This window comes from Corvus cornix, chromosome 19 (genome assembly GCF_000738735.6).
Source record: "Corvus cornix cornix isolate S_Up_H32 chromosome 19, ASM73873v5, whole genome shotgun sequence".
In the NCBI taxonomy this organism is placed as follows: Eukaryota; Metazoa; Chordata; class Aves; order Passeriformes; family Corvidae; genus Corvus; species Corvus cornix.
In genome coordinates, this window is record NC_046348.1 from 6,183,415 (window position 1) to 6,209,034 (window position 25,620).

General features: G+C 43.6%; 1 protein-coding gene across 1 annotated transcript; it reads right to left on the reverse strand.

The window, feature by feature from the left end:
- Window positions 1–35: 35 nt before the first annotated feature.
- On the reverse strand, window positions 36–25,533 carry PITPNA (phosphatidylinositol transfer protein alpha). The gene is made up of 12 exons (XM_039562731.1): window positions 25,372–25,533; window positions 20,405–20,435; window positions 14,611–14,756; window positions 13,982–14,073; window positions 9,725–9,732; window positions 8,725–8,799; window positions 8,293–8,376; window positions 7,289–7,366; window positions 6,258–6,368; window positions 4,629–4,751; window positions 3,832–3,901; window positions 36–2,800 (listed from the first exon to the last, which is right to left on the reverse strand). Exons 1-11 carry the CDS (start codon window positions 25,389–25,391, stop codon window positions 3,854–3,856), a joined length of 816 nt encoding a protein of 271 aa, XP_039418665.1. The 5' UTR covers window positions 25,392–25,533; the 3' UTR covers window positions 36–2,800; window positions 3,832–3,853.
- Between the last annotated feature and the right edge of the window lie 87 nt (window positions 25,534–25,620).

Genomic DNA, 25,620 nt, shown 5'->3' on the forward strand with positions numbered 1-25,620 from the left:
CCAAATCCCAAAACAAAGGAGACGGAAGCGGGAGGCTCTGTCTAGTATTTTATTAGATTTCATTTCCAATATGCCTGTATTGGAAGATTTAGGAGACAAAAAAGGCACAAACTCACATTTAAAGAAACGACGAGATAATCTAACCCATTCTACAAAGTGTGTGTTGCCAAAGGAAAGAGCACGAAGAACCTGTCGGGATGTGGCGGGAGGCCCAGCGGGATGAACCCAGAGGGGTGCGGGATGCGGGGGGCAAGCAGCCCTGTCAGCAAACCAGCCTGACCCAGGCTGGGGCAAGGGGGCTGCCCCCAGACCCCCAAACCCACCTGGTGTGGATGGGAGTGACGATCCCAGCACATCCAGCCCCTCCTGATCCCACCGGGAGCCGGCAGGTCCAGGGGTTCTTGCCAAAGCTGATGGAAGATACGGCACGGGAACGCTGCGTGATCTTTGCTATGCTCACTAGCAGGAACCAAGCATCGAGACTGAAGGGTCTTTACAGGATTTGTCTATCCAAAGGCTGAGGGATGCTTTCACTCAGGATCAAATTGGAAGGACAGAAAACAAAGGGCAGGGAGCAGGTGGGGGGGAGTATTCAGGCTGAAGTTCCTGCAGTTCTCACCCCCCCCCCCCCCCCCGCCCAAGTTTTTCCACTAATCAGGAAAGCTTTGTGTAAAAGCTCTTACTCTGAAATCAGAGGATCAAAAAAGGATTGCAATGGTGGAATGTTACAATCTGCTTCCACGGCGATTAGTGTCATCAGATGGAAAGCCTCTTGGATAACACAGACTGAAAGAACAAGTGTGCTATGTGTATTCTCAGGTTGCCCTCAAATATAAGAATCCCTCAAAACGTAACCAACAAACATAAATGGAAAGTCAGTGCATAAATTCTCTGTTAAAAATACTTCAAACTGAAAGAACTCTAACTGGGGCCTACACTCCTAGAATACTTCTGGAACAGCTATACAACATGTCATGAAACTTCCTGTTCCCAAATAGCCTCAAAGATTAAAATTTAGTTTCTTTACCTATTTTACAATAAACTTGTTTTACTTCTGCCCGGTGAGATTGCTAAAACCCCTCAAACCCCACCCCAACCCCACAGAACCGTCTGAGGTCACTGAGAAGAGCCTGCCAGAGTTACTGGTACAATTCAGAGCTTATTGCACTTAGACATGAGTAAGGCAAAATAACAGACTAAAAATAAAGGGATAAACTGCCCCCTCCCCAGAAACTAAATGCCTTCCTCTCCCTCCAGAGCATTCCCATCTTCCCTCACACTGAAAACAGCTCTGATCCCAGCACAGCCTTGTTCAGCATGGCATGGGATCATCTCAGGATCTCTCCTGCTTGCAGGAGTGGGAAGGGCTGGAGGAGTCAGTGTATTACAGAATGCTAAAAAGACTCCTCAAAAGTGGTGATACACCCACGACTGTTTGGCATACAGGATTTCATGTTAGTGCTGCCAAATACAGAAGTGGAAAATAAAGTTATTACTACTAGGGGAGAAAAAAAGAATCAAACATTGGGCCTTAGGGATAAGCAAAGAAGTAGGAATTTTTCTCATACATATTGAAGAAAGCAGCATTTCCTTGATTCTGTTCTGCTTAGTTGATTGTCTAAAGCTGATATCAACATAAGGATAAGTACAGTAAGTATTTGAGTTCATTAAATAACAAGACCTCTTTATATTAACAATATCCTCTGTGATTTATAATAACCAACAGATATCCTAGAAAACTGCAGGTCTTTACAAGTTGCTTTTTTTTACAGCACAAAAGGAGATATTTTAGTCATTCTTGCAATGGGAAGGATATTATTGCTGAGCAGAACCACCGCCCCAGGCACCTGGATGTAACCAGATGCCAAGACCTCGCTTGTACACCAGCCTTTGCAACATCCCAATTTGTCCAGGGAAAATCACATTGTTATTATGAGTCAAAACCATTTCAGCTTTCTAAGTTATGGGAAGTCTTAATAAATAAAGAACCAGGAAGTTGCAACATATGTCAAGAAAGATTTTGTAAGACTGACACACACAGCTGGAGGACAACAGAGCTACGTGGGCCAGAGAGACCTCTAAAATTGAAACTCAACAGGTAAGTGCTGAATGCCCCAGCAGAGGGCCTGGTTGCAGCTTCTGGGCAGTCTTTAATTCATGTGTGTTAAGCCAGAACAAAATAATGCCCTGCAGAAGCCACAAATCACAACTCACCACAAACCAAGAACTCTCTGGCTGCTCCTCATTTTGTACTCAGACTACCTGCCATTAAATAGCTCCCTCTGGGAGCAAGGGTGAGAGCATCCCATTTTGTGGAAGAGTTTTGCACTTTTAAATATGGATAATTTCCCTCTCCAAACAGACATTCAAAAAACGGTGAAGGGCTGGGCAGAAAAAAAGGTGGCAGTTTATCCCACTTGGAAAAACAAAACAAAACAAAACAAAAGTTCTAAATCACCACATCACAAGACTATTTGAGCTAAAAATGTCACTTGGAAATCAAACAGGGCCACATGGAAATTGGTTTGAACACAATGAAAAAAAGAGGAGGGAGGAGTCGTAAATACAGCGATCTCTAAGTCACACGGCTCCGAGGAGGAAACTCCTCGGGATACACGTGTTAACATTGGAGTGCTTAGTACCAGACTGTCTATTTGCTCACAATATTAAGGGGCATCTAGAATTAGCTATGGGAGGTTTAAAATCGCCTGCCGGTTGGACAGAGAAAGGCTTGATCCAGAGATGGTCCGTCAGTCAAGGGTGTGGATTCCCTGGGCCTTCCTGATGACTGTCTTGCAAACTGAAACAAAGAGACAACAGGGAAACGTTTCAGGATGACTTTGGAAAAGCATCGTGCCAAGGCAAGTGTCAGACAACCTTGAGAGAGCAAGTGTGAGTCACGCTGTCGCCAGGCAGACAATGCATTGTTACACTGCAGCACTGAGCCAGAGGAAAGGGGGAAGAAGAAAATCAAGTGGTTGAAGCTGCATTCAAAAATTAAAATAATATCTACCAAAAGACAGCCCTTCAGACACTCCCTCACCTCGTGCTCCCCACTTACCACCAAGAAACCTGCAGATAACAGAGGACAAACAGAGGTAAACAGTCAGTACTCCATGAGGATGTGGTTCTGCCCCACCCCATTCCTTCCAAGGATAACTAGGATGGCATTTTACTGCCCTAATAACCTGTTCTTCCCAACATAAATGGACGATCTCTTCTTTCTCTTTGCCTTCTTACTTCTCTAACACTACACCCCATTTTTGCCCAGTGTCTAAGAAAAATTTGGCAAAATCAGCCCCCAAACTGATGACATAATTTAACAGAATAGAAAGAAAACAAATCAAAAGCTTTAAAATTGTCATGGTTGCTTCTCCCGCAATGCCCAAGTGTTACTCCAAGCCTTGGCCCACTAGTAAATATTGTTAACAAGCAATGGAAAAAATAAATTCCTTGTAAATACGCTTGGAATGTTCAATTTCCAACTGTATTCCAAGCATTTGCATGTCTAACTTACTTTTTTTGAGACTGACAAAAGTTTCTCTGCAAGTCATGGAAAGTAACACATGCATTACAGAAATAAGAATAGCACTAAAATCTACAGAATATTCTAACACATTTTTCTTACACTTTTCACTCAGACATTTCTTTAGAATAGTTCTGAAATGAGGCAGTAAACCTCGCTCATCAACCTGTCAGTGAAACTATAAAAACAATCAATACCACAGATTTGCCTGTCAAGCTATGAACAGGATCATTTCTCACACAAATGTTGGGGGTTTTAAACCAAATAGAGTAATACAGAGTTTTGTCAAATCACTTGATACCTACAGTGCACAAGGAAGGAGTCATATTAGTCATCTGCAGCCGACATTCCTTTCACTGGATCTTTTTCTCTCATCTGAAAAAGGAAACAGTGTTCAAGTACTGATTCTCACATGCCTTATCTCAAAATTTATCAGTATGAAACACCTCCAGTATGTAAGACATTGATTATATCTGAGCATCTCAAATCAGCGATTGCGAAATGCACATGCAGGCACCATTTCTGGTTAAGCCGTGGGTTGGCAACAGATTTAGAACCCTTACCCAAAGGGCAAGAGTGAACATGAAACTAGAATGAAATATCCTGAGGCACGAAGGGAGAGGAGGGTGCAGGGCAGGACACAAACCATGGAACAAGGTTCTCATTATTACCAAACTTGTGTTTCTCAGAGTAAGAATCCTGTTACATACCCCTACTACCTGCTTACGGTACTTAGAGCTAAAAAACCTTTTACTCAACAGGTTTCCAGCAATTAATGAGAACAAAATCGACCATTCAGCTTTGAGTAAAAGCAAATAGAAGATACTGAGGCAGTAAATGAATCATTGCCACTCAGCCCCTCATTACCTGTGGTTCAATACATTTACTGGCTCAATAACAAACAGAAGGAGAATTCCATAATGATTAGGAGATGCCAGCACGATGGACTCATGGCCAATCATTCCAAGCACACACAGCATGACCTAAATAGCAGGAGCACAATTCACACCATGCCCTGACAATGCAGCAGCCTCTCCTCTCTGCTGTGCTGGAGAGAAGCAGTTTCTCACACAACCCACACCTGCCCTGCTTTCCCACTGACCTCATCCAGCTGTCTCTTGGTCTCCTCCTCCATCCTACGGATGTCCTCCATAGTCAGATCAACCCACTTATCAAGCCAGCAAAAGAGCTGCCGGTGGAAGTTTGTGAAGAGACGCTTTTCTTGCTGCAAAAGGAGGAATAAAACACAAACCAGCTTAGTCACAGGGCAATTACCATGGAGCTCACAGGATTGTAAGAATTTTCAGAGATGTGTACACTGAAGAATCAGCTCCTTCGCCCACCTTTCCATCTAGCTGCCACAATTGGAAACTGGAGATAGCTCATTTTTATTCTTTTATCAGAATATCTAATCTAGAGCCCTGAATCCCCAGAGAAATGTCTTTTTTTTCCCTCAAACCTAGACAGCAGTCTGCACACTGCACTGAAAGAATTAGTGAGTTTCCTTTGATTTGACAGTACTGTTCTGACTGAATAAAGTGCTCCAAGTTGGGTTTACTTAGAGCATGAAAGTTGGCCTAGAGGTGCAGAAAAAAGGAGAAACAGGTATTTTTAAAATTCTTAACTTGCTAAAAACTGGAAGTTAGGAAGTGTTTTTTGTTCCCTTTGCAATGACCTAAAAAAATGCCTAAACTTGTTTTTCACAGCTGAAAACCTTTCAGCAGAGGTGACTAATGTGCACAAGCTACTTCAGGTTTGGAGCAATTTATTTCCATTTTATAAGAGATAAGCTAGGCAAAATCATTCTATTAGACAGGGTTATACAAAGTCTCTTGGAAAGACCTCATTAAGGAAGAACACTTCAGTTTTATCAATTATGGTTTCATATCTGATACCTGCTCTCATCAAAAGCAGCTTGAATACTTTGATGCAAACCTGTAGATACTCATAAAAAGAAAGGGATTGAAGACACTGCTTTTTTCAGGACTTTTGTTAGAGGTATTTGAAATCCTGCAGCACCGTGGTCATTCCCCCTTGGAGCTGTCTTTAGATTGTAACACCAGAGAACTGCTTTTGCAGAAGTGGCTCTGTGGTTTATCAATATTAACCACTGAGAAGTCTCTGTGATCTGAAGGCACAGGAGTTTTATGAACACAGCACTGTCTGAGAAACCACACACAAACATTCCCAGGTGTAGCATTCTCCTGCAGCTCATGGGTTATAGACTCTGCCACAAAAAAGCTCTTTTCAAGATACCATTTCTGTTTAAAGTCAATAAAGTTTCCCACCATCTGCTTATTTTTTAACACAAGTTTCTCCTGCAGCAGACTGGGAGAGGAAAGCATGACTAGAGCTCCAGGACTTGCTAGAAAGATCCTCAGCTGATCAGGATCGAATAGCTGGAGCTATCTCCCCACAAAAAAATGTTTTGCCTTTAAGCAATGTAATTCCAGTATAAATGCATCACCCCATCACTCACAAATCAACTACCAAGTGACTGCCATTCTGATCTATTAAACAACACAAACCAGCCCATTTACCTTCACACATTAGAGTGACAACGTTCCATAGCCAGTTCACACAACAACCAGCCAGCCCTGCCCTTGGATTAGCAGCAAATTGAACCCAGCTTTAACTGACTGCAGAATTTCAGGCAGAGGCATTGACTGCTACAGCAGGTGGGTGATGAAACGTGTCCCATTTCCACATCTCTCCTCATCGCAGAACATACCTTCTGTATAAAGTTCTCCACTTTATTTTGCAGACCCCACCACTTGAACTTGACTGTTACCAGCTTGTAAGCACACATGTATGGACAATCTGACTGCTTCCCCAGGTCCTTCTGCAAAGACACAAAGACATTCACATTAAGCCCCTGGCTGAATGTCTCCAGGAAAGCAGCTCCTTCAGTCCTAGCTATGAAGTCTTTCCACAATTCCCCACAATCCTCTTGCATCCTTATATCTTGCTTATTTTTTATGGACAAGTTTTGTCACACCTTTGCTCACCCTTTTTCCAGGGTATAGAAGAGCATGATGAAAATAGACCCTCGTTTCCTTCACAGGTGGCTTTCCCTCCATTTTGAGAACAGACTACTCCTTCCTCTCCTCTGTTGTCCCCTTTTTCTTCCATTAAAATTATGTCTTTCAGTATCCTCACTGTTATACGACGACTACTTCGCTTCCTTAAAAGTCTCTTGATAAAGTCCCTATCCAAAACATTTTGGAATTAGATTATATCATCTGAGTCATGATTATAAAGCCTTAAAGAAAACTCCATTAGGTTTCCTATTTCCTATTACAGGAGCCATAACCATTTTTCCCAAGTGAATCATATCAACTTCAGCTTCTGCCACATGTGCCTGCTAGAAATCAGACCTCCACACCAGTAGCTCCCCAAATCCCACTCGGTCCCTTTTAAAGACTGGTATTAGATCTGCACTTGTAATGTCTTCAGATTCCAAGGATTTCAGTGAAAGGTTAAACACTGCTGGTCATTACTGAGCTATTTCATACTTAAATCCTCTTGGGTGAACCCTTGGGCTGAGCACCAGACAGCTCTGGAGAGTTCCTGGAACTCAAACTCTTTGTACCAAGCTCTCTCACTTATTTTAAAACCACAACAGTTTCAGTGCTGAGTTCTGCATTTCCTTCTGCAGAAGGAAGATTCCAGTGTTTTCCAGATGTACCTTTGGCTCCAAACCCCAGTATCTGTACTTCAGTCATGCAAGTTGCTACAGCTCCTGAACCCATCAATACAAACCTTCCAGTTGGGACCCAGAGGTCCACGTCCAGTCTTGACAGATTTAAATCTTGCTGGATCTTCTTCTGCCTTGTAATCCTATTGGACAGACACAAAGATTAAACATAAATTATTCTACTGTTATCCAGCTGATCTCTCACATGAAGGATTTATTTTCCTGGGCAAAGAATAACCTCTGCCTTCTCAAGAGCTACTGTTTTCAGACCTCAACATTAGGTCAGACACTTCAAGGAAATATTTCTCCCCCCTGTGCTGTGTCCTAGACCTATGAATAAGTGGGAACAAACTGATACAACCTTTGTAAGGCTATCAGAAGGTCTGTAGGATATGTTTCCTGTAACCCCTTGTTCTTTGGGAGCTAAACACTGCTGTTACAGAAAGCAGCTATGCTCTGGAGCTGTGCTCTCTAGAATTTTTCACAGCACTGTTATCACTGTGATGTTCACATGCTGCTCACTAGAAGGAAAGTACAGTCAGACTCACAGTACCACCATGAGAATGGTATCAAACACTGTTTGAAAGTCAGGAAACTCAAGCAACATTGCATTTTTGTGCAGCTGATTTTTCTTCCCATTACAGTACAGAAACACTCCTTTCTTTCCCACAGTAACTGTAGTGATTCTTAAAACCAAGTGTTAGCTACACCATTTCCAGGTACACTTGTGAAGCCAGGGGTCGGTATCAAAAAGGGGGAAGTTTAAGAGAGATCCTGTATGGAAAGGGGAGTGCCATTTCCTGCTATTCAAGCACTTTAGCCAGTTGCAGTGCTGTAGAAATACAGTTACATGCCCAGGCAACACATCTTCCATGCAGTGTTGACACAGTTTTTAAAAGAGCTTTTCCTCTGGCTTGCATGAGTAGTTTTAAGGAACGCCTTTCCTCCTCTTTCCATCCTCTCACTTGTCCTGCTACCTGTGACCATCCCTGAAAACACAGTTTATCCATGATCCCCTCTTTTAGCACAAGGCCTCCCCCCCGAGGGAGCTGTTACCCACCTACCATACCTTGGGGAGTACTTGGCTCCGATCAGCAATGTCTATATAAATGGCTTCTACACTCTTCCATACCTCTGGCTCCAGTTTATGGACCTGCAGGGAAACAACAAGACTCAAGGAGCTGGTTCAGTGACAGAACACTCCCATTCTAAGAAAACATAAAGCCAGATGGAAATGCAGTGCTCCCCTTGGTAAGCACACAACGTGAGAGTTTCTAAAGAAGCAAAGGTGCTCACACAGAACAAGTGCTTGGGGGTCAATTTTATTCAGTTTATGTGAGAAGCCAACAAGAAGGGAGTCTCTGCCTTGGTAGTGAGACAAATATTTGAAATGCAGGACCACAGTGAATAGACAGTTCCACACAGCACTTCTCTAATGCAGCACAGAAAGCAGCACTGTGACATTAAAGAGATGAGTAAAACACACGACACAAGTACTTACATTCTCTTGTGTTCCAAGATCTGATTTATGCCAGGTTTCAATTTTGATCAGGAAGTCATCCTTCATATACTCATTCTGTCATCAAAATAAAGCTTCTTGTTATTCTTATGATATAGAATTTGTCTTCTTATTACACAGATAAGCATTAGGAGAGTCAACTCAAAGAACGGAATCATTCAAAGAACGAACTCTCCATTTTACTGGGGTCTGACTTAGGGAATTTCAGTATTATTTGTAATCAGATCATTGCTTTCAGCAAAATTGATTGATCATTAATTACTTAAGATTAAATAAACCACAAGCTGTTCACCAAAAAAACCCCCATAAGTTCTATTGTTTTAGTGAAGCATTTGGAGTTTATAAACAGCTTTTTCTTTAAAGGACAATATCTGCCACTCTATTTAGAGTTTAGAAGGGGTAACATAAGTTAGCTAGGCAGGAACTGTCTTTCCAAAGAGATTACTAATCTAGCACTGAGTACATATTTTGATGCAACTCTTCAAATTAATAACAGTATCAAACTGATGTGCTGAGAGCTTTTGACACTGGGAAGGGACAAGAAGCACAGTTCTGCCAAGTAAGCAGAACACTTTCCATTTCTCACTATTACTGTGAGTAGCAAAGGACTCCCAAAGGTAACCCTATCCTCCCTCAGGGGAGCAGAAACAAAAGCACAAGCCAGTGAAACAGTCAGCATGTAGAAAGGAAACATCAAATTCAGAAAAGAGACTCCTCAAAGGGACAGCACGGCATGAGCTAACTGGTTTTTATTCCGTTTACCCAGGCAATGGTTCTTTCCCATTGCTGCAGCACAGACAGGTCTCTGTCCATGGTCACAAAGGGTCTGTGGATACACCAGAGCTGGTAATGGGGGTTAATCCATGTGATCTTAAAATGATAAAGGCTGAAGTGCCTTTAGCTCACGTTAAAGAGCTGCTTCTACCCAGAACACTTCATTTCAGACATTACTCCATAGATCATCAGTAAAAGCAATACTTACTGTAATTACTGGTCCAAGAAATCAACACATGAAAAGAAAGAGACACAGTACTTTAGTGAAAAAAGACTGTACAGCAACCATTGCCCTCCTCCCATTCTCAGCCAAACAGGGACAGCTTCAGCTTCCCAGGGCACTGCTGGTACCTCTGAGGGAAAAGACATGGAAGCTGATAAAACCCAGCTAACTTCACCCCCTTCTCCTCTGGAAATTCTCAGACTAGGAGAAACCCAGAGGAGCAGCAATTAATTATGTACTGCCACTTGTACTCCCTGGCCTGCAGCCAGCTGGATGAGAAGATGGAATAAGTATGTTCAGCTGACAGCATTTTACCAATCCTTTCTCAGCTTGCAGATAAGAAGCCTCTCTGTAGTTCCAAAGGAAACCCATGCTGGATTTCAGGCCAGTGCAGACCTGCCTGGAGTAACCAGACCCTCTGCATCTCTGCTGCTCGTGGTAACTGAACTCCCCGGACAGTGAGGCTCAATTATTCAACACAGAAAAGCAATTAAAGATCCTGTAACAGTCAGCATCTGCTCTACCTGAGCAATTCTACTCAAGCAGAAGGAAGTCTGAAGCTGGAGTTGAACTTCTCTGGTCTGTTCTGAAGTTTAACATGAGGGCTTGATTAAGGAGCAATTTGGTTTTAAAGGTACTGTAACAATTTTTGAGTTTCCAACCCAGCGTTCTGGAGACAGTTACCATCCCAAATCACCTATCATGCACATCCAGCTGCCTTAATTACCCACTGCTGGGCATGGACTGTTCTGAACCCCATAGCATGTGAAAATTGCTTTTTACAGCAATTTTACAGAAAGCCAATTATTTAAACTGACATGTTGGGCTGGAAGGAGAGAACAAGAATGCAGAGCTAAGGCTAACTTTTCAAAGGCTGAACTTCATCTCAAGGAACACTTCATTATTTCTGCAAGAAGGAAGTGGGGTTTTTTTCCTGCTAGTCCCAACAAAATACTGAATAAACCAGCAATCATTATAAACCAGGGCCTTCCCACTTTGCCATGACTATGTGCTGTGACTATGCAGCTGCCTCCAAACAGGTTCCTTTGCCTCCATAACTTCTTCCCTGCAGGGAAGACTCCTCATTTGTAAAGTAAACAAATTAATCTCTTCAGAAATGTCCACTCAAACTTCAATGCTCAGCTGGCTACAAATTAAGACCTGCTTCTAGAGGCACTACAGCAGCAACTCCCACACGTTTCAACTGCAGTTACAACTTCTCAGTTTCTTGACATTTGGCCACAGGCCATGTTCCCAACTCAGAGTTGGGAACACACATCAAATTGCTTTTCTAAAAACATTTAAGCAACATTAATATTTAAGTCAGACTGCAGAGAAGAACACTGCTCCCCTTGGCACCAGCCCACAGGTAAAACCATTAGGCAATCCTCACTTCATTTTTACTGCAGAAGTTGTGAAACCATACAACAACCACCACCTCACTTATGGTTTATACCCTCAAAGGAGCTAAGCAAGGCTTCCATTCAAAGTACATAAAACCAACATATTACAGCACAAACAAGTGTGCAGAATTGCAGAAAGTTATAAGCTAGGCATTTAAATTCCCTCAATCTGCAGTACCGCTTTGATAATGGCCCATAATATGCATATTAATTGAGCTTTTCAGAAGAGATATAGGGAAATCTAAGAAGGATGATCTCATATAATTAAAAAAAACATACCACGAGGCACAATCAAGTGAAAGCACTGCTTTATTCCAGTTTAGAAGGCTCTGTGCAACAGCTGATGTGCAAGCAAGCAGTGCCCCAGGGAGAGCACAGCAACACCACCTCAGACAGGAGGGCACAGGCAGAAGCCCCAGCAACTCCTACATGCAGGTTTAGTTCCTGCTGGGTCCCTGGCTCTTAAATTTCAGATTCTAGTGAGAGGGCTGAAAGCCTGGCTGCTCTAAGCCAGCACAGCATGTTCTGCTGCCCAAAGATTCACACCAGGGCATCCAAGGCTCCTCACATCTGACCAAAACACCCGAGTGCATCCAAAGGAAAAGGGTAACGCCCAAGGCAGCCCCACAGCACATCCATGGGTCTCACGTCCGTGGGTCTCACATCCGTGGGTCTCACGTCCGTGGCTCTCACGTCCGTGGCTCTCACGTCCGTGGGTTCTCACGTCCGTGGGCTCTCACGTCCGTGGCTCTCACGTCCGTGGGTTCTCACGTCCGTGGGCTCTCACGTCCGTGGCTCTCACGTCCGTGGCTCTCACGTCCGTGGGCTCTCACGTCCGTGGGCTCTCACGTCCGTGGCTCTCACGTCCGTGGCTCTCACGTCCGTGGCTCTCACGTCCGTGGCTCTCACGTCCGTGGGCTCTCACGTCCGTGGCTCTCACGTCCGTGGGCTCTCACGTCCGTGGGCTCTCACGTCCGTGGGTTCTCACGTCCGTGGGCTCTCACGTCCGTGGGCTCTCACGTCCGTGGGCTCTCACGTCCGTGGGTTCTCACGTCCGTGGGCTCTCACGTCCGTGGGTTCTCACGTCCGTGGGTTCTCACGTCCGTGGGCTCTCACGTCCGTGGGCTCTCACGTCCGTGGCTCTCACGTCCGTGGCTCTCACGTCCGTGGGCTCTCACGTCCGTGGGCTCTCACGTCCGTGGGTTCTCACGTCCGTGGGTTCTCACGTCCGTGGGCTCTCACGTCCGTGGGCTCTCACGTCCGTGGGCTCTCACGTCCATGGGTTCTCCCCTCCTGCCCAATCCTAGCAAGGGAAGGCTTCAGCAACTTTTCCAAGCTTTTCTTGCTTCATGTCAGGCTGGCAGATTCTCTAAACAGATTTATCAGCCTCCGCATCAAAAGTGCCTTCTGCTCCAACCCCCACAACAAAGCACTTTTTATCTCATATTATGTTGCTGTTTATTACAGTTCAGGTTTTTTTTTGGCTTTGTTATCATTTCTAGCATATCAAAACCTGAAATTTCTTTGACCGTTTGAAAAGTCTTGTACTTGATTTTAGTATCCCATGTTTTCCACTTAAGTAGAATTTTAGCAGTGTGTAACTGAAGGATAAGCAGCTTAAGAATAACAAAACAAGTATCTCCATACCTTTGTTTCAGAAATTGGTGGAGAAGGAAAAGAGGAGGAGGATACAGCCAGGCATTTAAATCAGTTCAGTGGGCTTAACATGGAAATAAACTAGACATTTACTAACTAATTTAAGTAACATGCAGCAAGAAAACTGCATAAAAATTAGAAAGGTTGCAAACAACTTTGTTTCCACATCTTATGTGAGACATTACAAATTTATTCTAAAGTTGATGGCAGTATCTGAATTTCGTATTCGAAATACCCATTCCACTAGACTGCTGCATGTAATTTCACAGACTGAAGTAACACTATCCTCTCCCACTGCAAAGCTTTCCCTTCCCTTTAAAATGCTTCATTTAAAATTCACTTAAGTAAATTGTCAAAAAAAAGGGGTTTTTTTATATATTGAGTTTCAAGAACAGTTGGAATTTTTAATTGTCTAGTTCCCATAGCAACTGTACCACTACCAACTAGCAGAAAATGTGTCCTTCAGAGATACAAACAGCATAAAATGATGCCAAAAGCACTACTTGAGTTTGGAGGCAAAGTCAAATTTTCAGTTTATAGCAGTGAAGACCAGAGAAGCTGTAGTGGCTAAACACTGTGGTTGGTAACTTCAGTAAGTAAATACTAACCACTCCTGTAGAAAATGAGTTTGACATTATTTCACCACTTCACACAGCTTCCAGAGCCTCACCCCTGCCTTTACAGATGGATTCACTTCAACTGCAGCATTCTCTGTTCAACCCTCACTGACCTCAGATCCTGCAAGTGAGCAGATACCCAACACTTAACACTTGTTCCCTTCAAATGCACTAAGCAAGAGGCAGCTGAGATCTACCCTGTTCCCCTCTTCCATCTTCCACGTTTTCCCACCCGGGCTATGCTGCACTTGAGCACATAAAATCACCCCTCGTGTATTTATTTCATTAGTGTTACACAGCTGTTCCTTTAGGAGGACCAACATCTATTTCTCGGTCTGTTGTTTTCCTCTGTCACTCATTAGCAGCACATCAAACACGGGCAGTTCTTTCAACTCCTGTATTTTGCTTTTCCTCACCACAAAAAAGGCTTAGAGAACAGAAATCCAAGATTGAAGAGCTGAAACAGCTTCTCCACTGGTTGTGTCTTTCCTTATCTCCTCCTACCTTTTCCCCCTGCCCCCAGAAACCAAAAAGGCAGAATCCAGAGTCCTTCCTCAGGCACTCACCAGTTCTGCAGTAGGGATAGGCATTCCACGCTTTTTCATGTATATTCAGAGCTCCTTCAGGGGCCAGCATTCTCACAAATGCTGGCACTTTGCTGCAGAATTTGGAAATAAGAAGAAAGGCATTGATAAGCACTACATGGAATGAGAACTGTGGCCCAGACTGAGACAGGCAGGACATCACCTGGAATGCAAACACTAGAGATTTGCACACTTCTGGAATTGGTAGGGTTCTCCCCAACCCCATTACAGTGTTTCCAGAGATGCCAAATCAGACGTGTTAATATAAACCTTCTTTGCACAATGAAAGTTAAAACAATGAAAAAAAAAATTAGGAGGTTGAAATCTAGGAGGTATTTTGCTCTTTAGCCAAATTCAAGTATGAAAATACTGGGTGGCAGGATCAGATTTGCTTTGAAAAGCTCAAAGCCACATTTTTTTTAGGACAACAGCCACGTTTACAGGGGTGGGTGGATGTCCCAGTGATTCTCACTGCCAGGTGCTGTTATACTCCTGCCTTACCTCTGCATCTTTCAGCCTTTACATAATCTGTGATTTACAGTTGCTTCAACCCTATTACATCTTCCTCTGGTTCCTCTTGCCCAACTCTGGGAATGAAAGGGTTCCCATACCTCTGTAAGTGGTAGATCTTGTGTGTGTACTGCCCACGCTCTCCATCTCTTTCGTAGGGTTCATTCACCAGGACTTCCACTCCTTCACCTCCACCAGTTTCATTTTTACTGGCTTCTGCCACGGAATACAGCTGCCCCACTTGATACTGGAGAAGTTAAAGACACATTATTACCATAGCTATAATTTAGCAGAAGTAATAACTTTGCCAGAAGAAGCCAAGGACAAATTTATTACCCGGGGAGAGGGCAAAGAAAAGAACATCCACTTGTATGGGCAGATAAGCAGCTCATTTAATTTCATTTGAGATAGAAAGCTTGAGTGGTAGTTAGGAGGAAAGCACTGCCAATAAGATAGTTACCTTTAACCCTTCAATCTCAAGATCCAAACCAACACAAACTCAGGAGAAAGCAGAAAAGATGAAAGGAGCATCAGAAAGAAAGAAAACACAGATGACCTTGGGCACACTGTAGCAAAATCCATTGGGTTTCACTCTTTTCGGCACACAGGTGTCCCCAAAAAGTGGAGAATAAGGCACTGCCAGTCCTGAATCAATAAGCACACAGTACTGCATCCAGAAGAGCCCCAAAGAAATTCACATCAAGCTTTTTTACAAAATGCAGGGTAAGAGGGAAGGGAGTGAAAAACTTCAGGAGAGAGACAGAAGACAAAGGTTACTTGCACCACCTGATTTAAGTGCTCCAAGAAACAAACTTGCTAAATGTGCACAGCTTAGGAGCCCCTGAGGGTCAAAGATGAGCATCCCCCACGTGCAGTTCAAACAACTGAGTATGAAGCCTTAAGTAAAAAAGGTATTTTTATTCTGAAAACTTTAATGAAATAACTGAGCCAGTGTCCCAGATGACCAGTTGATCTATGTTGTCACTGCTCCCCCTATTATTTTTCCTATTACCTTTGGTGTGGGTTATGTTGTTTTTCCTCTGTATCACACTTCCTCTTAGCCAGAAGCTTAAACTACTAGCAGGGAGAGCACAGAATTTCAACATACAGTAAAATTCTTACCCTAAGATAATTTCCCAGTCTCTTACAGACACGCACTTGGCAGCATTATTTCCCAGAAATCACTTAAAGTACTTGATACTATACAATTTCTTTTGTAAGAGGCATTCACAAATGTTTCCCAGGGCAGAGCAGAGGAAAAATCAAGAAAATGAACAAAAGAGCACATTCTCCTCTGCAGAAGATGTAAAGACTAATACACTCTTGCCTCTTGGAGCCGAAAAAGGGGATGCAGAGCTCAAAAGAAACATGATCAAATGAAGAAAATTCACACAGGTCTCTCTGAGGCAAAGTTAGATGAGCAAAGTTTGAGGATGACAAAGTTAAACCACTAAGTTAAAAGGAAGAGTTCTAACTTAACAGAGTTAAGTCTTCAGAACTCTTAAGTGAGCAAAACAGCAACTGTTGCCAAAGGCAACAGTACAGGGAGGCAATCTGAAAGGGTAATCCACAAAGTGTTTGGCACCAAAAGTGCAATGATTAAAAAAAATTTAAAAACAACCACCAAAACCCAAAAAAATTCCCTAACATAACTACAAAGCAATGCAACACTGTTCAGGCCATCTTCCTTTTCCACAGCATAAGGCTCTGCATCAGAAACAGGAACAGCACTTCTGAAACCCAGCCTGGAAAAGTAGAATACAGCTCAGAGCTGAGAACCCAGAAATACTTCACTGGGCTGGAACATCTTCTGCAATGAAGGAAGATTTCTACAGTCGTTAAATTTTGTTGTCAGAGCATCCAAAATAACAACAGTACCCAAAGCTCTCTGGTACTTTGTACCATCTGGTGCCAACAAAGGCTAAGGAAATATTTATTCCTACTGGAAGAGTAGATGGCAAGCCAGAATAACAAGGCTAGATGTCCTGGCCTCAGTTAATGTGGGGAAGAACAAAAATCAGACCATTTTCCAGCTAAGAGCAGCAGCTCTGCTAGTTCTCTCCAGAAGGTCCTGGCGCAGGTTACATGAGCAGCCCTCACTTGGCTGGACAGTTCCTGCACTGTCATAGCAGGTTGAGTTTCAGTTTGGATTTTGGGCTGCAGTAGAAGTCTCTGACTTCTGACATTTCATACACCACACTGCTTTCCTTATGACTCCCTACATATGATCCACACAGAGCAGAACACTCACCTCCCTCCAGAAGAGCAAAACATGAGAGTTGTGAAACCTTAGAAGCAAAGTTGCTTTAGCAGAGTAAGAGTCACACAAATACTCATAGAACAGAGTTTATTATGAGTTTGGTAACTACAGGATTAGAGGGGAGGACTGAATGGCTTTGACTGCTTTGCAGCAAGTCCCAGGACAGATCTCCAGGAGCACAAACTAATTCCTCTTAGTAACAGCCTCTTATTCATTCCTTCTCCCTTTCAAATAAGTGGGTCAAAGTTCAGACACTAAGAAGATAAACCCTTTGGTTTAACATCTTCACCATTTAAACTTCCCTGTTATTTCTGAGCCTTTAATCGCATTGATAAGAGAGAAAGAGGCCCAAATAAAACTGTCCCAATGAGCAAACACCACATCATCTCCCTGCAAAGGTAAACAGAGAAACAGATTCTGGCTCTATGAATCTGGACTCCAGACAGACCTGAGAGCTCAAAAAACCCTTCTTCTCTTCTGCAAGAAGTTATCCCTCTTGCTCTCTGTCAAAGACCTCTTACACAGCTGAGAGAATATCTTCATTGCACCAAATTTCCTCCAGCAGGCCTGATCTCAACATAACCATCTTCAAGAGCAGTTGTTTTCCTGAAAGCCGCTTTGAACGCAATTAATAAGATTCCTCTGTGTTTGGCAAGCTCCTTCCTATGTGAAAGGAACAAAGAGGCAGCACAGAATGTGTACACAAAGCTCTAATCCATACCAGCATTTCAGTGGCAGCTGGCAGAGACACCCACACGAGTCCACGATCCCCAAGCTGGCACCGTGTGAGGCAACGCTGGTCAGAGAACGGGAGCAAAGCCTGGCACCCAACACACAACAAGGAGATTCCCTTTGCTCCCTGCAGTGGGACAATGGATAAACCAACACAGCAGTGCAGCTTGCAGCCTGCACTTGAGCAGGACCACATTTTGGCAGGATTTCCATGAAGAAGACAGACTGCTACAGTCTAACTCCCACATCCCAGCTTTCGAGTTTTAGTCATCACCAGGGCTTCTCTTGCACCGTTTAATTCCCATCTTGGCTAACTAAGCAGCACTGATCTCTGTGTTGATTAAGTCACAGCTCCCTAATGCCTTCCTGATCACTAGTTTTCTCTTGAATTCCATACTGTTGGGGTTAAGATCCATTTGCTAAGGGTGGAGACTGAATGTAGAATCCCTGGCATATCACAGAATCTCACAGAAGACTCCCTCAACCCTTTCACAACGTCTCAAATTTACAATTAATTTCATTCCCTATCTTACACATTGGCATCAGACTTTTGCCAGCAATTTGCATGCAAAAGGTGTGAACTCTTAAGCCTTTTGAGCAAAAATCAACTACATAAAAGTGAAATCAGAATTCCTCCTGTTAGCCAGAGATGCTTCATGAGCAGCTACACAGTCAAGAGCAGTAACAAGTCTCCAGAGCCCTATTTAAGAGTTTTGTACACAAGGAAATCCTTGAAAGCAATGAAGGTTTAACAGCTGGTTTGTAGAACACACAGCAGTGCAGTGACCAAGCAGTGCACAGATGTGTCAGCATCTTTCCACACAGGAAGGGTGATGAAGCAATAAACAAAGCAGTAGTCATCCTCTGAGTCAATACTGGAAAGAACCTTTCTTTTTAACCACACCCAGGTACATAGGCAAAGCTAAGTGAACTTTAGAACCCTTTCTGCTCAGGGAACTGGCTCCTGAAATCTGACCTATCACAGGAAGAACACCAGACCTTGGAAACCAACATCACTCATGGGACATGGTGACAATGTGCAAGTTTGGGGAGAAATTCGATGTGGTCACGTTGGGGGTCTCTCCACAAGCCAAGCACTAGACCTAGAGTAGAGCAATAGACATCCTAAAACATATAATCCCAGGGCACCCTCAGGCAAGGAGGTTGCTAGAGACTGACAGATTTATCTACAGCCCAAGGCCTCAGTTTTCCACACAGGCAGTTTACACACAAGGCTCTGAACAGCCAGGGAGTGATGAGAGCACAGCGAGGGACTCGCTTTAACTGGATGAAGGCTAATCCCAGTATCAGAGAACTCAGGAAAACCCCGTGTTGGGATCCATCCAGTCTAACCCCCTCAAAGAAAGAATCTGTATACTGATGCTTTGACTTTCTGTTTACACAGATTGATACCAAGGAGCCATATCACTACAAGGCAGGGTTCCTGTTATTCAGGAAGGTCCTTTCTGTCCATTGAGCTTGAGTAACTTGCCATTTACCCACAGCTTTCTCTAACCTGCAAGTCTGCATCCTTTGCTTACTTGATAAAGCTTATCATGTTATTCCTTCCTTTGTCAAGCACTTGCTCTTGTAAGTGGCACTCAGGCACAATAAAAGATCCAAACTTCCCTACTCTTAACACTTCAGTCTGACTTCTGTTAGAACTGCTTTAAACAGATTCATGCAGAAAGCATAAAAGCTACAGGAACAGACAGAACTTCTGGCATTAACAGCTTTGTTCTTGTGCTAACACAGAACACAGATTCAAAACCACTCTCTGATCAGAGGTCTAGGCTTTCTGTCAGCATCTGATATCTGTCACAGCAGACAGAGCCACAGGAACAAGAAACTCAGCTTAGACACTGCTTTTGTTTTACTAGCCAGTCTCATGGCTGCAGGAATGCACTACATGAAGTTCTAAACTGTGTTCTGTCAAAAGAGTGAGAGTTATAAAAGGGATGTGCTTAAAAAAGTGCTGCCATGAGCCAACCCACCACTGTCTACGCCACAGTAGCTGCTATATTCAGAGGAAAGAAAAATGAACAAGAGTGCTGTTATCACAGCTCTCCCTAAGAGTTAAAACAAGGCCTTGATCACAGTTCATAAACCCAAGGCTTACAGCCAAGGATCACAAGGAAAAAAAACACATCCAGAAGAAGGAATCTGCTATGGAAGTGCTATAGACTCAGTTATTTCAATTTCTACCTTGGTAGGATAAAGATTAAAAAACTCAAAACATTTCTGTGGTCAGATTCTTTGCAGGAGTGGTGTTCAGTGCAGGAGGGAGGAAAGAAAGGCAAGCTGCAACTCGCAGGAAACAGGAGGGAAACAGTCACAGAGTCTGCACAGCTATTCCATGGTTGGTTAGGTGATGAAAATCACCCTGTCCAATAGAAACTACACTTCTTCTCTCAATTCAAGCTTTATCTAAACAAAAACAAATGTTTCTGTATGTAAGAGCTGAACAGGACAGGTCTTAAAGAGTCCTTTTCCTATACCAGCCTCCTAAGTCATAAGAAATTCTTGATCTTCACCTAAGAATTTAAAACAAAAGAGTTCCAGCAAAACACAGTTTAAAGGGTGACTTAAATTTCTATTAAAGCTTCCCCTTCATGTTAAAAAAATAGAAAAGAACAATAGTACCAATCAAAAGGAAACTGTGCTTGAAAACAGCCTGACAAGTCAAGATTTATAATCAGCATATCTGAAAGTATTTTATAAGAGAGATGATTGGTACCCTCAGACTTAATACAACTATTTGGTCAAAATGGTGGTGAATGAGTAACAGCTCCCAGGGGTTCCTGAAGACAGCCTGCATTTTCCAGTTTTTGTTCACAGAACCTGCTTTGATCACAGGTTTATTTACAGTCCTAAAGCAAGGAAGCAAGAAGCAAAGAACTTACCTCCTCCACAGACACGGGCAGGATAACGCGGCTGGAAGGGAACACAGAGACAGAAATTAGCAAATATCCCTGCAGCTGCAAAATTCCCACATTCTTCACAGCAATGCCTGCACAGCTCTCCTCTGCCCCCAGTATTCCAGCATCCACCCAGTACTCCTTAGGCCAAAGACTATTTATATAATAACCTCAAAAAGAACCAATACATGATAGAGCATAACTGCAACCCTCTCCTAAAACTCTGGAATTCAATAGATGCTCACTGGTGATACTTCACTGGCCTACAAACCTACACAGCATCAACCCAGTGGTGTTCCCTCTCACTCCATCCTGTCAGCAATCCCATCTTATTCCTCCTCAAGTTGCTGTGGGGGTTTCTGTGGGCCTCAGCAATTCTGCAGAGATCTGCAATAGCTACAAGGCACTGCACGATTCGCTCACATGTCCCAAACCAGCAGGAAACAGCAGAGGAAAAGCTTCCTCAGAGCTCACTGCAGAGGAAGATGCTGCCACTGCTTTATACGAGTCAATTTTTTTTATTGTGGTTTCCTGAATGCTTCTGAGAATCAACTGACTGGACAACACAGCAAAAACTGCCTGAAGTCACACAGATTTTTTGGGAAAAGAATCAGTTTAAAGTGGACAGAACTACATGCTTGTTAAGACCTTCTCCAAAACTGGATCTGCGTTTGACTTCTGCTTTCAGCAAGGATGATGTTGAACAAGGAACCAAAGCAAGACACAGACAGGAAATGGATATAGCTACCGTGGGCGGAAGAATTCCCAATTCTTTGGCAATTAGTCTCAAGGAAACTAGGACACAATCAGGAAAAAAAGTCCTCTGTATTAATAAACAGATTTTTAAAAAGCAATAGTGGTGAAAATAGAATTTTTTTTTACACTTTACCAAAAGAACAAACTGCAATAGGGGAAAAAGATTACAGATTATGCAAGATTGCAATCAGCATGAAGTGTTGCTGTCACAAGTAAAGCACTGCAGAAAGAACTACTGAGAACTGCAAATGAAGTTCAGTGTCAATTAAAAAAAAAAGAATAATGCACTACAGGGACTCATTTTCACCAAACACATGGGGTTAATGAGCCCCAAGTTAGTTATTGCCAATATCTTGTGTCTTTATAGAAAAGCAGCAGGAAACATCAGCTCAGTGGCAGTTCAGAAGTAAACCCAATATTAGAAACTGGAACAGCACATACAGACACACACACACAACAAGACAATTATATCACTATAATCTCCCATGTACCAACATCTTGAATATTGCACATAGTCCTGGTCAATTTATCTCAAAGAGGATACAGAAAAAGTGAAGGAAGTTAAAAAAGATGATTGGAGATGGGAAAAAGCTTTTGTGTGAGAAGAAAGCAGTTAAGACTTGGCCTTTCAGCTTGGAGAAAAACCAGCTAAAAGGTTCAGGTATGGAAGAGTTTTAGAGATCATGAATGGTGTAAAAAAGTGAATGGAGAAGGAACAGTGACTGTTTTACAACAAAACAATCATTAGGCAACAAATTTTAGACCAAATCACGTGTGCTTCTTTACATCATGTCTACTGAAGACATGGCATTCCTTGCCAAACATAGGAAGTAAAAGCAATTTTTAAATGGGATTTGATCAGTTAATGGAAATTCATGTGCCACTTACCGGCAGGATACACTGAACTACAATTGTTTTACTGACTTTTACATATTGTTTCCTGGAAATACCTGCTGAAAGGCAAGAGGGAGGAGGACCAACACCAGTATGGTGTAACAGAGGATAAAAAAAAAAGGAAATAGATTTTCACAGGTAGACTTTGCCATCAAACATGATGTTGGGTTAGTTACCTGGATAAAAGTGCAGTAAGAATGAAAGGAGGGACTGGATGATAAAGGTGAAAGACCAAGAAACAGGGAAGAAACAATTTATTTGGAATGGAGTGAAAACATTATTCTTTAGAAAACCTGGTGTAAAACATTGATGTAAGTGAATGGAATTCTACTCAGGAAACTGGAAGACACTAAATCTGAATCATTATCTTAGAGTTCAATGTTCATCAATGGAGAAACAGAAACACAAAGAAGATCAGTGGTTTACAGTTGGTTCAGCCCAGCAAACCAAGAAGGCGGGGTTGAAAAAACTTTATAGGTAGTCAAGTGAAAAAGGAGGAAGGAGGAAGACTACTCAAGAGGATCTTGAGGAAAAGCTTCACAGAAGCAGCAATGGGAACAAAGATTCCTAACTTTAGGACAGAACTTGCTCAACTTATGAGAAACTATATGATGAGGTTGGCCTGAAAATGGTGAGGAACATTTAAGATCCCTGTTAGATTAAAATCTGCCTCAAATGACAGCAAAGGGAAGTACAGCTGCAGAGAGAGTCAGTGGCATTATCGTCACTTTACAGGAAAGGGAAGTGAGTCTCCACACTCTGATTCTCCTCAAGGTCTTCCAAGGCAGTTTAAATCAAAATAAGGACAACAAGCAAGACTCCAGCCAGCATTTAAAAACCCTGACACCAAAAAAATGCAAACAAATGAACAAAATCCAGGCAGCTTATCTGTAGCACGGATGGATAGAAAGGCAAGATAAGTCTGAAAGTCTGACAGGACATCAAATGAAAATGTTAAAGTCATCACTGCATAACCATCAGGACAAGCAGCTGTAGAGAAATGATGATACAGACTCATCTGATAATAAAATGTGACATCAGGTTTTGGTTATATTGCTCTATTTCTGTACCAGCTCCTAAAATACTTACAGAGCACATAATAAAACCCACCTGATTTACTAGGGAGGGTGTGACAACGGGTCACAGAGATGGAAGAATAATCTGCTCAGATGACAAGAAGTTACAGATCATTTAGATTTTTAGCATCTACAGTAGGAAGGCAGCAATTACCTGCATGCAACCAGAACTAACATACATAACAGCAAAACAGTAATAGCAAAGCAAATAGCCAGCTCACACCAGAACAAGTGGTTTCAATATGCCTTAAACAACTGCTTCCTGGAACATGAGATTTCAGCAAAAACCATCTCAAATAGGATGTAAAATGGGCAATTTCATCATACAACATCAGCAATACTTAAATCTGAGCCAACAGAGTGACACAACTCAGAACGTGCAACTGTTAGAGGTGGCTGGGAATCTCAGAAAGTCAAAAATAAATGTTCATTTGGAAAGTCCAGTAGCAACCCTGACTGTCCTTAGAGCCACATATGTCTTACTAAGGACAAAACAAAGAGAAGAAAAGAAACAGTGTAATGGCAACACTAAAAAGGTTTAGAGAGCCTTCTGAAAATACAAATGGAAACCTGTAAAAGGAAACCAATGTAGTAATTCTGGTCTTTTAACCTTTACTCTTAACATTTACACTTCACAGATTGCTTCTGAAACAGGCTGTGTGAAAGACCAGTAGACATGCTGATATGATGAGGTAAATAATGTTGAGTAAAACGACTTTTGGAAGTGAAAGTCATGAAAATGAACTGCTCATACCGTCAGAAATCTGAAAATTCAAAGTACATATGTTCTCACCTTTACAGCACAGCTCACTGATAATGAGCTTTACTGTGGTACAGGGCAAGGGAATTGTGAGCAGAAGCGTGAAAAAGATACATGATAACCCAGCCAAGGTGCTATAAGAGGGAAAGTAATAAATTCACAGGAAAATATCAACAAAACAGATGTTGTAGAAGGAGTTAGTTATCTTTTCATGCACCTGAAACTAAGGACTTAGCCCAGGTTTCTGCCTGCTATCCAGTTTAACACCACAGAAGGTAATGGTGTCTCTGTGTTACAAAGAGCAGCTCCGCTGCTGCTGCTCTTGAATTCTACACTCCTATTGTCTGGATAAAAATAGCAGGGTTTTAAGGATTGAGGGGAAAAAACGTTAATCAAGTATAGAGACAACTACAAGGATAAGTACAACCCTCAACACAGTTTTAATATTTAAATCCACACCATGGTCCATAATCTTGCAAAATAATTCCTGTAAGGAGGACACAGTCATGTAGGTAAATGTGTCTAAGAGAAGACCTGAAAACCCCCTTTATCACTGGGATCACAGGTATCTTTTATAAGGGGAGAAAGAAAAAACAAACAGCAAGCCTCTTCCATCAGCCGAAAGAAGTTTAAAATGATGGAATGCACTTAACTTGGGAATGCACTTGAGTTAACCTTAAGAACTCAGGAAATAACTATGTGCAGAGCATGCACAGCTTTGAAGACACCCAGCCAAAGTGCACCGGTCCAAGAGTATATCCACGTTAGCGAGCACAAAGCTGCTGAACCAAGGACTGTGACAAGCAACGTGACTAATAGTTACACACCCTCATGTCCAGCCAGTTTTCCACCCTTTCATCCCCATCGCAGGGCAGGACTACCGCAGCAGCCTCAGGGTCAGCGAAGAACTCCAAGGTGAGGCTTCCCCACACAAAAATATTTTGGAGCTACCTTGTCTCTGACATTCTTGGGAGTCCCTCCTTGCAGATTACACAGCCAAAGGCGGAAGGGGGATCAAACCCAGACTTGACACTTTGCTCCGTTACAAGGAGCAGGAGGCAAGACGCCCCTGCCTCCCTCAGACCTCCCACAGAAACCCCCGGGACCGGCTCGGCCCTCGGCACCCGGGCACCGCCAACACCCACCCCGCACAGCCGGTGCGGGGCCAGCCACCCGCGGAGGCCTTTGGGGCACCGGCCAGGCCCCGCGGAGCCGCAGAGGGGCCACACGGACCCGCTGCCCGCCGACAGCCGCGGCCCCCGCCCCGCCGTGACCTTCACTGCCGCCCCCACCGCCGCCGCGGCCCTCACGGCGCTCCCCGCTCCCTCCCTCCCTCTCCGCGGCCGCAGTGCGGGACAAGGCCGGGCCGCCCATCCGCGGCCGTCACCGCGCCAGGCCCCGGGCGCGGACGGAGGTGACCGGAGGGGCTCAAGGGGGCCGTGGTTGGGGGAGCTCCCCACACTCACTATTCCTTGATGAGCACCATGGCGGCGCCGCCGCGCGCCTCCCGCCCGGGCCAGCGCCGTTGAAGGTGACAGGAGGCGCGTCCCGGGGCCGCTCCGCGGGATGGACCGGACCGAACCGAGCCGCGCCGCGCCGCACCGGGACGGGGGGGCCGGGCCGGCGGGGGGGCCGGGGCGGTTCGTCTCTGCGGCAACGGCTGCGTCACCTCCGCGCGCGGGGCGGGGCCCGCCCGCCTTTTCCCGCCCCGCGGC